Genomic DNA, 12,649 nt, shown 5'->3' on the forward strand with positions numbered 1-12,649 from the left:
AGGGGCGGGGCCCAATAGGGGAAATAGAGGATTTTTTTTCTCCTGCTATACAAGTGAAGGGATTTTAACCAAATGCAGTCTGAAGCATGATTAGGGACAAAAGAATCAATTTTGTATAAACTGAGGTGTGTGGGCCTCCTTCTAAGGGCAGATGGGTGGGGCCCATTAGGGGAAATAGAGGAAAACATCAAATATCCTTCTCCTTTTGTACCGATGAAGGGATTTTGACCAAATTTGGTCTGGAGCATCATTGGCCAAAGGGTTCTCAGTTTTGTATGAACGGAGGGTATGGTCCCCCTGGGGGCAGAGGGACGGGGCCAAATAGGGGAAAATAGGTAAATCTTTAAAAATCTTCTCCTCAACCAATTGAAGGATTTTGACCAAATTTGTCCTAGAGCATCTTTGGACAAAGGAGACTCAAGTTTGTATAAACGGAGGGTGTGGGCCTTCTGGCGGCATAGGAGCGGGGCCCAATAGGGGAAATAGAGGATTTTTTTTCTCCTACTATACAAGTGAAGGGATTTAAACCAAATGCAGTCTGAAGCATGCTTAGGGAGAAAAGAATCAATTTTGTTTAAACTGAGGTGTGTGGATTCCCCTTCTTTGGGAGATTAGTGGGGCCCAGTAGGGGAAATAGAGGAAAACATTAAAAATCCTTCTCCTTCTGTACCGTTGAAGGGATTTTAACCTAACCAAACTTGTTTTAGAGAATCTTTGGGCAAAGGGAATTGAATATTTATAAATGGAAGATGCAACTTTGTTACTTGTACTCCTTTGATAAACCTGAATGGTACTCAGCAGGTTTTAAATTGAAAAATAAAATACCAGGTGAGCTATTAAGGCCCCTTGGCCTCTTGTTTAAGGTGATACATGAAGGTATAGACTTTGTTGTGTACCTGGTCCAATTTTGTTTTTTATGGTGATACATGAAGGTATAGACTTTGTTGTGTACCTGGTCCAATGTTGTTTTTTAAGGTGATACATGAAGGTATAGACTTTGGTGTGTACCTGGTCCAAAGTTGTTTTTTATGGTGATACATGAAGGTATAGACTTTGTTGTGAACCTGATGCAATGTTGTTTTTTATGGTGATACATGAAGGTATAGACTTTGTTGTGTACCTGGTCCAAAGTAGTTTTTTATGGCGATACATTAAGGTATAGACTTTGTTGTGTCCCTGGTCCAATGTTGTTTTTTATGGCGATACATGAATGTATAGACTTTGTTGTGTACCTGGTCCAAAGTTGTTTTTTATGGTGATATATGAAAATATATAAAAACTGGGTTTTTTTGTGGTGACAAATGAAGTTATAGAATTTGTTGTCTACCTGCACCGAAATGTTATTTTTTTGTGGCATGGTGAGGTCACAGTGACACTGATGAAAAAAAGTCCATGTAATTTGGCTGCCTAACAGGTGTCAGTCTGTTGGTCCCTGGCGATATTCCTCAGACATAAATTATATGATGGTGATTCACCTTCTGTCGTGTCTTGTGTGTCAAGGGGAGTGGTTCTGTAAAAACCTTACAGCACACAAACTCACTTTAATGAAATTCACTGAGGATCAGTATTCACATCAATGTTGTACACAAATCCCCAGCTTAATAACTAGTGTGGGGCAGCCAACAGTCTCAGTAAAAAGTCACTTATGTAATTACCATGTGAAACCTTGTGACCATTTTTAACTCTTTTGATAACTTAACTCATTCACCCCTGAAGTTTCATAATTAACTATTCCAATCTTTGAATTGGAAGAGTTCAAATGTGTCTTCAGGGGTGAATGAGTAAATAAATAAAATTCATTTGACTCTAGTGGTCCTGTTGTCAACACAGTCCGAGAACATGTTAGTATTATACTTTAGTTTATTTCTCCACACTTCACTGAGACATTACTGTTTTTGGCTCAGGATTCATAGGGTTAAACACATTTTTGCTCTTTAGTTTACAGACTGATTGAATAGAGTATTTGCTAGTCCGAAATCAATTCAACTAGTCCGAGATTTCCCAACGGTTACATCAAAAACATGAAATGAAAAAGTACTCGACTGTATAGGATGAAAAAACTTTCTATATGTATGTATTTCAATAGAAATATAGTTAAGTCCAAGAAGTTTTTAACAACTAAGATGTAATTTTCTGTATTTAAAGCAGTGTTTTGAAAGGAATATTTTGATTTTGTAATCTGACAGTCAATTGCTATTGTGATCAATAACATAACTTTTGCAAGTCAAAAAGACTAGTTAGGTTAGGTGATTCACTAGTCCCTACTGAAATCTACTAGTCCAGGACTAGTTAGGTTAGGTGGTTTACTAGTCCCTGCTGAAATCTACTAGTCCAGGACTAGTAAGGATAGGTGATTCACTAGTCCCTGCTGAAATCTACTAGACCAGGACTAGTTAGGTTAGGTGGTTCACTAGTCCCTGCTGAAATCTACTAGTCCAGGACTAATTAGGTTAGGTGATTCACTAGTCCCTGCTGAAATCTACTAGACCAGGACTAGTTAGGTTAGGTGGTTCACTAGTCCTTGCTGAAATCTACTAGTCCCGGACTAGTTAGGTTAGGTGATTCACTAGTCCCTGCGGAAATCTACTAGTCCAGGACTAGTTAGGTTAGGAGATTCACTAGTCCCTGCTGAAATCTACTAGTCCATGACTAGTTAGGTTAGGTGGTTCACTAGTCCTTGCTGAAATCCACTAGTCCAGGACTAGTTAGGTTAGGTGATTCACTAGTGCCTGCTGAAATCTACTAGTCCAGGACTAGTAAGGATAGGTGATTCACTAGTCCCTGCTGAAATCTACTAGACCAGGACTAGTTAGGTTAGGTGGTTCACTAGTCCTTGCTGAAATCTACTAGTCCCGGACTAGTTAGGTTAGGTGATTCACTAGTCCCTACTGAAATCTACTAGTCCAGGACGAGTTAGGTTAGGTGATTCACTAGTCCCTACTGAAATCTACTAGTCCAGAACTAGTTAGGTTAGGTGATTCACTAGTCCCTGCGGAAATCTACTAGTCCAGGACTAGTTAGGTTAGGAGATTCACTAGTCCCTGCTGAAATCTACTAGTCCATGACTAGTTAGGTTAGGTGGTTCACTAGTCCTTGCTGAAATCTACTAGTCTAGGACTAGTTAGGTTATGTGATTCACTAGTCCCTGCTGAAATCTACTAGTCCAGGACTAGTAAGGTTAGGTGATTCACTAGTCCCTGCTGAAATCTTCTAGTCCAGGACTAGTTAGGTTAGGTGATTCACTAGTCCCTGCTGAAATCTACTAGTCCAGAACTAGTTAGGTTAGGTGATTTACTAGTCCCTGCTGAAATCTACTAGTCTAGGACTAGTTAGGTTAGGTGATTCACTAGTGCCTGCTGAAATCTACTAGTCCAGGACTAGTTAGGTTAGGTGATTTACTAGTCCCTGCTGAAATCTACTAGTCCAGAACTAGTTAGGTTAGGTGATTCACTAGTCCCTGCTGAAATCTACTAGTCCATGACTAGTTAGGTTAGGTGGTTCACTAGTCCTTGCTGAAATCTACTAGTCTAGGACTAGTTAGGTCAGGTGATTCACTAGTCCCTGCTGAAATCTACTAGTCCAGGACTAGTTAGGTTAGGTGTGATAAATTTAGGAGTGATAAATTTATGTTTTAGCTTAATTTATCTCTCTCTGTCTCTTCCTCTCTTCGTCTCTGTTTTGATGACATAATTCACTGACTGTTGACAACTTAACAATTACATATTGATGACATCATTCAGTCACTGCTGACAACTTAACAATTACATAATGTTGACATCATTCAGTTACTGTTGACAACTTAACAATTACATATTGATGACATCATTCAGTTACTGTTGACAACTTAACAATTACACATTGATGACATCATTCAGTTATTGTTGACAACTTAACAATTACATATCATTCAGTTACTGTTGACAACTTAACAATTACATTTTGATGACATCATTCAGTTACTGTTGACAACTTAACAATTACATATTGATGACATCATTCAGTTACTGTTGACAACTGAACAGTCATTTATAGATGATGACATTTGGAAACTTTAAACTTCAAAGTCACATATTGATGACGCTGTTTCGTAAATGTTGACAGCTTTACAACCATGTCTTGATGACATCATATGGTACCCATTGACAACTTGAGTTTCACAAATTGATGACATCATATGGTAACCATTAACAACTTGACAATCACAAATTGATGACATCATATGGTAACTGTTGACAACACGACAGTCACTTGTTGATGAAATCATATAGTAAACTTTGACAACTTGTCAGTCGCATGTTAATGACGCCATATGGTCACATATATTGATAATGCCCTTTGGTAACTGCTTTTCAAATGCGAATCACACGTATGTGTTACTTTGATCAGACCTGATGAAAGCTGTTGCACTATCTAATTTGACATAATGGACTATATCTTCTCCTGTATAATCCATTGTTGCTTTTAGACAAAAGCTTGTCGTCATAGGCATGTGGAAGTTTAATTCATGATCTAATAATTAGATGCAATTTATAGTTCTTGATAAATGTTATTTTGTGTTTTAATATAATAACCTCCAGTGTTTTACGAAGATTATCGTGTGTATGTCACACGTGTCTTATCCCTACAGAACATTTCTCATCTGATATTAGTCATAAGTTGTTGGTTGATATGCTGGCTATAAGCCTGTTAATGTCTTGTAAAGGAACACAGATTTTTGACATTGTGACAAGTTTTTCCCTGTAAATATATTTCTGATGTCATGTTCCTAAACCTGTGTGGGCCAGATATTTTACATGAGTTGGATTCACATTTAATGTGTAGATAAAATGTATTTTTATAGAAGTTTTGTATGTTGTTTCTGTTAATTAGCCAGCTTACAAATAGATGGTTTCTCAGGACACAATAAATGCTGAGTAGTACAGCATTGATTTTGTATTGTTATTATTTTGTACAAACTACTTATTTGTTCTCGCCAGTGATGTGTCACCTTTCCACCAACGGCTCTGTCAACATTACCTAAATTAAGTTTTTCACATTTAACTGTACATGTGTTACTCCAAAAGTATAAGTGCTAGATCAGCAAAAATTGGACCAAAGTTGCATCTTTAGCTACATTGTACTTCATTCAAAACATGCATCAGTGATTGAATGTGACCTACAATTAACTCATTCACCCCTGAAAATGCATAATGAACTATTCCAACCTTTGAATAGGAGGAGTTCAAATGTGTCTTCAGGGGTGATGAGTTAAACTTTCTGGTCCAGTGACTATCATACCATCATTATTGTTCAGTTTTTGTGTACTTCTGCATGATGAAGTTTCAGATCTAGACCATCTTATAAGTTAAACTGGAGCTACATTTCTGGGTAGTATTCATTATTCAGATTAAATTAAAGCATTTGAGACACTTAGCTTGTGTGGTTCAATGATTATGCAAGCTTCCTCATCAATTTTTAGTTTCTGCATTTAACTTTTTATTGGCCTGTCAGAAACAGGAAGTATCGTGTATTTGTTTACACTTCTGGGAATTTGAAATAAAAATATCAGAATGTTAGAACTAATTCTAGCTCAACCAGATAAAAAAAACTGGAATAAAGCATTATTGAAATTCTGGTCTTTATAATTGGATAGGATTTCACACCAGTAAAGTATCAAGGTCACAGTAAAGTGTTAAGGTCATGGTAAAGTATCAATATCTCGGTAAAGGTCACAGTGAAGTGTCAAAGTCACTGAAAAATATCATAAAATATCAATGTCACTGTGACTTTCATTGTCACAGTAAAGTGTTAAGGTCACAATAAAGTATCAGGGTCACAGTTAAGTTTCAAGATCACAGAATAGTGTTAAGGTCACAGTAAAGTGTTTAGGTCACAATAAATGTTAAGGTCACAGTAAAGTGTCAAGGTCACAGTAAAGTGTCAAGGTCACAGTAAAGTGTCAAGGTCACAGTAAAGTGTAAATGTCACAGTAAAATATTAAGGTCACAGTAATTAAAGTGTCAAGGTCACAGAAATTTAAGTGTAAAGGTCACAGTAATTAAAGTGTAAAGGTCACAGTAAAGTATTAAGGTCACAGTGAAGTATCAAGGTCACAGTACTACTTAAAGTGTAAAGGTCACAGTAAAATGTTAAGGTCCCAGTAAAGTGTAAATGTCACAGTAAAGTGTTAATGTCACTGTAAAATGTTAAGGTCACAGTAAAGTATGAAGGTCAAAGTAAAGTATCAATGTCACAGTAAAGTGTTAAGGTCACAGTAAAGTATAAAGGTCACAGTATAATGTTAAGGTCACAGTAAAGTATCAAGGTCACAAATAAGGGTAAAGGTCACAGTAAAGTGTAAAGGTCACAGTAAAGTGTTAAGGTCACAGTTAAGTGTCATGATTACTGAAAACTAAAGTATCACAAAGTATGAAGAACACAATGACATATCAAGGTTTTAGTTGAAAAGTCAAAGTCACAGTATAGTAAAAGTTCTCACTGAAGTGTCAAGTTCACAATAAAGTAAAAAAAGTTGGAGTTTTATGTGTTTTTTTTTATCTGTTGTTTATGTTTATTGTTTGTTTCTATGCCCTACTAAAGCCTGTGACCTGGATTAGTACCTGGACTCAGAGGTTTGACATGTGAAAAGGATGTATTGTCTATTGTTCATAGTGTCTATTGCTTATGAAATAATACAATTTGGAAGACAAGGAAATCTTGTTAAGTCAAGGCCAGACAAATCTATTTAGTTTGTTTACAGTTAATCCTACTTGGCCTTAATTTAGTGTCCGTCTATTTCATGACAATTATTTACAACCATGATTGATAAAGTAAAGGCTTGTGCTCCATAAACATTACATAAAACTTTTGGTAAAATAAAATAAATGCCAACCTATCTTATTGGAATATTTTTACTGGCCAAATTTGCTAAAACATATAATAATAATATACATGTATATAACTTTGCTTGATCCAAACATTATTGTTAATATATTTTGAAGAAGAAAAATCATGAAAAGAATGGGAAAAAAAATACAGTAATTTATATTTTCAGCTTTTCTATTTGGAATTTTGACACATTTATGGAAAAACACTAAAATTTACCCATGGAGAATTTGATCAAATGATGATAATAAGTATGAGTATATAAAATCCAGTGGACACAGTATTATGAAGGTTGTACATAGGCTAGTCATTTAAATCAGATTATGATCCCGAGCTCCAGTGTTTATATTGTATTTAAATGACACACGCTTTGTACAGATAATATATGTCTTATTATGAATCTTGCCTGCTACGTGTTTAGAGGTTAGAGTTGAATCACTCCTACAAACGTACACGATAAAGGCTGTCATCACGTGTCAGATACCATCATCATACAAAGCACTGAAGAGTTCCTATTGTTGTGTAATTTTACAATTAAAGGTGCATTAATGTGTAAGTTATGTCCCCTTATCACATACACATGTTGTAATATAATGCAGAAATTATAGAAATGAGTCATAGGTAAGGAATGCAACAAACATCCCGAAACCTTGTTCCTTGCCCATAAATATATACTGTACACCTGTATATATATATATATGTGTGTGTACCTGGCTTAATCCGCTGACATTTACATTTAAAAAGAAAATATCTATATTGTGATGTTTAAAGTTGTGAGAATATCATTTTATGGTTACAATTAGATAAAAATCTGTTATTAAAGGTCTTTGAACAAAAGACGATGAAAAACATTCAATTTCAGTATTATAACTGGTAAGTATGCTTAATATATAATAGCTTATATAGACAGTGTTTACGTTGTCTGATTATCGACACATCTACATGTACAATGTTAAATAGCTAGCTGGATCGTATAGAGGTTAGAGGTGCGTGGGATTACAGGTGTGACAATACAATATAATATGATCGGCATTACTGATGGTCGTATACTGATACGATAGTTTCTCAAAACCGGTTCTGTTTCATATATTTATATGGTATGTTTCTCAATATTTTTTACATGAAAAATATGAATTTCACAAAAAACTGAATTTATATAAATTTACATCAGCTGACTTATCTAAGGGCCTTCTAAAGTACACACATCTCTATATTTACACGAGTCTGTGTGACCTGTCTTTATCCACCGTCACTGAAGTTCTGAACTCATAAATGAGTTAATGGGTTTCTGCTGAGTTTCTGTGTTTTTAAGCATTAATGATAAGTAGTTCCTATTTTAACTCATTAAATAACAACTTCTTCTTTTTAACCACTGATTGGAATTTAACTAAATTTGGCTGGAAGCATCCCTAGGTGGTGGAGATTGAAAATTGTACAAATGGTGGGGCTGACCCTCCAGGGGGCTGAGGGATGGGGAAAAAAGGGGGCAATTTGGCTATATTGCTTTAAGCGACTTTTTATCTGGAACTAAAAGATGGATATCGACCACATTTGACTGGAAGCATCCCTAGGTGGTGGAGATTCAAAATTGTACAAATGGTGGGGCTGACCCCCCCAGGGGGCTAAGGGGAGGGGCAAAAAAGTGTTATTTGGCTATATTATTTTAACGACTTCTTCTCTGGAACTAAAAGATGGATATCGACCACATTTGACTGGAAGCATCCCTAGGTGGTGGAGATTCAAAATTGTACAAATAGTGGGGCTGACCCCCCCAGGGGGCTAAGGGGAGGGGCAAAAAAGTGTTATTTGGCTATATTACTTTAAACGACTTCTTCTCTGGAACTAGGAGATGGATATCACAACCATATTTGACTGGAAGCATCCCTAGGTGGTGGGGAGTCAGAATTGTACAAAATGGTGGGGCTGACCCCCCAGGGGGCTGAGGGTGGGGCCAAAAAAGTTCATTACTTGGAAATTGTTGAGATCCCCACCATATAACCATATATACAATTGCTGAGTATAAAGAGAAGAATGCACATTTGCTTCCAGGATGGCCCTAGGGTCTGGCCCCACCCTTGGAGACATAGTCCCTGGGCCATAACTTTAAAATGGTTGAGATCCCCACCCTAAAACTATATATACAAATACTGGGCATAAAGAGACTAATGCAGTCATGATATCAGAACAGACCCTGGGGTCTGACCACAACCCTAGGGACCTAGTTTCTGAGTCACAGCTTGGAAACAGTTGAGATCCCCATCCCATAACCATACATAAAATTGCTGAGCATGTAAAATCTAATACAGATATGCTACAAGGACTGGCCTTGGGGTCTGGCATATTCCCTTGGATCTCATTTGGAGGTTATTTTTGCCATGTAATGATTGCTTAGGTATCCAGGTGAGCGATGCAGGCCCTCTGGGCCTCTTGTTTTATGGTTGTTTTATTGAAAAAAAAATCTCCTCCCATAATGGGCTGGTTTGTGTGTAAGGAATGAGTTACTTATATATAACTAGCTGGCCATCATCTCTGGGATCTTGACAAACTATAAGTGGAAGAATTCTGCTTTAAAATTCTTTACTAAAAACTTAAGGAGTTTTGTTAATAGACAATCTTAGGACTGGTCTTCTATGGGAGTTAGCAGCATTTCTCTTGCTTCGACATGTATAATCAATCCACGACTGTGCATGTTACCTTTTCTGTTATTAAGTGAGCTGTATAATTACCATGAAAGGAGGTGGTGGTTCAATAAAAATACAGCAACACATTGTGAGTGTAAATTAAGTCTGAACATATTTTTGAGTTTTCTAGCAGATCTTTCTAAAAATACCCTTCTCTGATGATGTTTAACTCTTGCACCCCTATGTTACTTTAATAAACTCTTCCATGCTTTGATCTGGATGAGTCCGTTATGGTCTACAGTGGTGAAAGGGTTAGGGAAAGTTCCACACTTCTTGCATGCCGGAAAAATATAGGCTATATGCATAGTGGGACACCTTGATTATATGTAAGATAACCCCCCTGATAGACAGGTGCACCCAGTGATCTCCGGTATAGGAACTACACCTTCTAAACCTGACTTATATACCTGGCTGACTCTCTGAAACATGATGGCTTTTCAATGTAAAACATTACAGTATTAAATTGTCGTTTTGATCATCAGAAGAATATCTATCACCAAAACACATTTGGCAACTGAAAGCACCTCATGACCATAAAAATTGATTAACCAAACTTACTTAAGATTTTGAATACTGCTTTAAGTTTTAACCCTTCTTATACCTGATTTTTTTTCTTTTTTCTGAATACGTTCTTATCTAGAATATCTACTACATGTGTATATTGGTTGTTGCAAGCACAATGTCTGTATTGAATTTCACCAAAATCACAGGTGAGCAAGAGAGAAAAGTAGACCTGTTAGTGTGTAGGTAATGCAGGGGGGATAAGGAAGTTCCTACCCCCATACAAATATTTCATCAACCTCGATATCCATGGGTAACGCTCACTTTCGCTCTTTACACCCCTGGAATATGTCATTGCAAAATTGAAGGTATGAAGATAGCTGTTTGATTGGTCTCGGGTAAAAAAAAAATGACCAATCGCTAGGCTGAGGGCTGTCCTTTTGAAGATTTCAAAGGAGAGACACCCGACTTCAAAGTCTCTCAATTTTTACTGTTACAGTGACCACAATATTCTTTTGATGTTTATCAAAGGATCAAACTGGTCTTCTTTTCTCATCAACAAGGTCGCGCACACCAAGCCCTCAATTTTGCTATGACATATTCCAGTGGTGTACTCTGAGATCGAGCCAAAGTGAGCATAGCCCCTGGATATCGAGGATAACATTTCATAGTACTCCTCATATAAAAACTGCTGACAGCTCCAACATATGTAAAAATTGCTTTTATAATAACAGCAATGAAAAATAAACCCCTATCTACTTTCTAAAATACAAAACCTGCAATGTAACTTAAAGTAAAAGAAACGTATGACAAGCTTGGCCTTTATGTAAATATGTATAATGCATACATTTGTCTATGGTATTTGGTAGCATTACATACCTTTGTCTATGGTATTTGGTAGCATTACATACATTTGTCTGGTATTTGGTAGCATTACATACATTTGTCTACGGTATTTGGTAGCATTACTTACATTTGTCTATGATATTTGGTAGCATTACATACAATTGTCTATGGTATTTGGTAGCATTACATACATTTGTCTATGGTATTTGTTAGCATTACATACAATTGTCTATGGTATTTGTTAGCATTACATACATTTGTCTATGGTATTTGGTAGTATAGACAAATGTATGTAATGCTACCAGATATCATAGACAAATGTATATAATGCTACCTAATACGATAGACAAATGTATGTGATGCTACCAAATACAAAAGACATATGTATGTAATCCTACCAAATACCATATACAATTGTATGTAATGCTCTCAAATGCCATAGACAAATGTATTTGGTAGCATTCAATACATTTGTCTATGGGATTTGTTAGCATTACATAAATTTGTCTATGGTCTTTGGTAGCATTACATTCATTTGTCTATGGTGTTTGGTAGCATTATATACATTTGTCTATGGGATTTGGTAGCATTACATGAATTTGTCTATGGTATCAGGTAGCATTACATACCTTTGTCTATGGTATTCGTTAGCATTACATACATCTGTCTACGGTATTTGGGAGCATTACATACATTTGTCTATGGTATTTGTTAGCATTACATACATTTGTCTATGGTATTTGGTAGCATTATATACATACATTTGTCTATGGTATCTGGTAGCATTACATACATTTGTCTATGGTATCTGGTAGCATTACATACATTTGTCTATGGTATTTGGTTGCATTACATACATTTGTCTACAGTATTTGGTAGCATTACATACATTTGTCTATGGTATTTGGTAGCATTTGCATTTGGCTTTCAGATATATACTCCACCAGAATATAAAAAACATCAGCAGTCCTGTAAGCAATAAGCGTGTGATGGGACACAAATGATGTTGATCTTAAGAATAACATGATGTGGTTCAAATCTGAGTTTGTATGAAAGTTTGTTTGAATGTTCGTATTTAATTGTTTCAGGGGTAAGTTTGCTGTGGTGAAACGCTGTGTCAACAAAGAAAATGGCGACGTTGTGGCTGCCAAGTGTATACGCAAACGACGCAGAGGCAAGAGCTGTCGTGAGGAAATCCTGCGCGAGCTTGTCATGTTGGAAATGGCACTGGAACACCCAAGACTGGTCGACCTCAAAGAAGTGTTTGAAACTCCAAGTGAACTCATCCTCATCACGGAGTAGTAAGTTCACTACAGTATACCGCTGTTATAAGTTTCACCCTTTACCCATCATACAAATTGTTGCCCAGTGTTAATTTTGCGCTTCAAATTTAATTACTTTGTCTATTTTGTTGTTACAGTAAACATCCAGTCAGATCGAAAAAACTTTTTTTTCCAGTTGTTCTGGTGGTGAGCTGTTCACCGAGTGTGTGATCGAGGAGTCGTTCAGTGAGATGGATGTTGTAAACATGATGGTTCAGATCCTGGAGGGGCTGATCTACCTTCACGAGAGAAACATTGTCCATCTTGACCTTAAGGTAATGTCCCTCCACCCCTACCCTATAATGGTATTTACAGGCCCGAATATATCACCTTGATATATATATCTCATACCATCTGTGTTATGTATCTAGTGGTTTAGCTGCATGAGTTTTCTGTTTTCATTTGAGTGAATGTTTTTGAACAACTCCCCCCCCC

General features: G+C 36.6%; 1 protein-coding gene across 1 annotated transcript in view; it reads left to right on the top strand.

Moving 5' to 3' along the window:
* LOC110458810 (serine/threonine-protein kinase 17B-like) overlaps nucleotides 1-12,649 on the top strand; it is a 34,431-nt gene that overhangs the window by 9,918 nt on the left and 11,864 nt on the right. Inside the window, exons 2-3 of the mRNA XM_021510728.1 lie at nucleotides 11,981-12,193; nucleotides 12,351-12,489. Coding sequence (XP_021366403.1) covers nucleotides 11,981-12,193; nucleotides 12,351-12,489 — 352 coding nt within the window. The remainder of the gene's footprint in view (nucleotides 1-11,980; nucleotides 12,194-12,350; nucleotides 12,490-12,649) is intronic.

The sequence above is a fragment of the Mizuhopecten yessoensis genome, unplaced genomic scaffold (assembly GCF_002113885.1).
Source record: "Mizuhopecten yessoensis strain PY_sf001 unplaced genomic scaffold, ASM211388v2 scaffold9833, whole genome shotgun sequence".
NCBI lineage: Eukaryota > Metazoa > Mollusca > Bivalvia > Pectinida > Pectinidae > Mizuhopecten > Mizuhopecten yessoensis.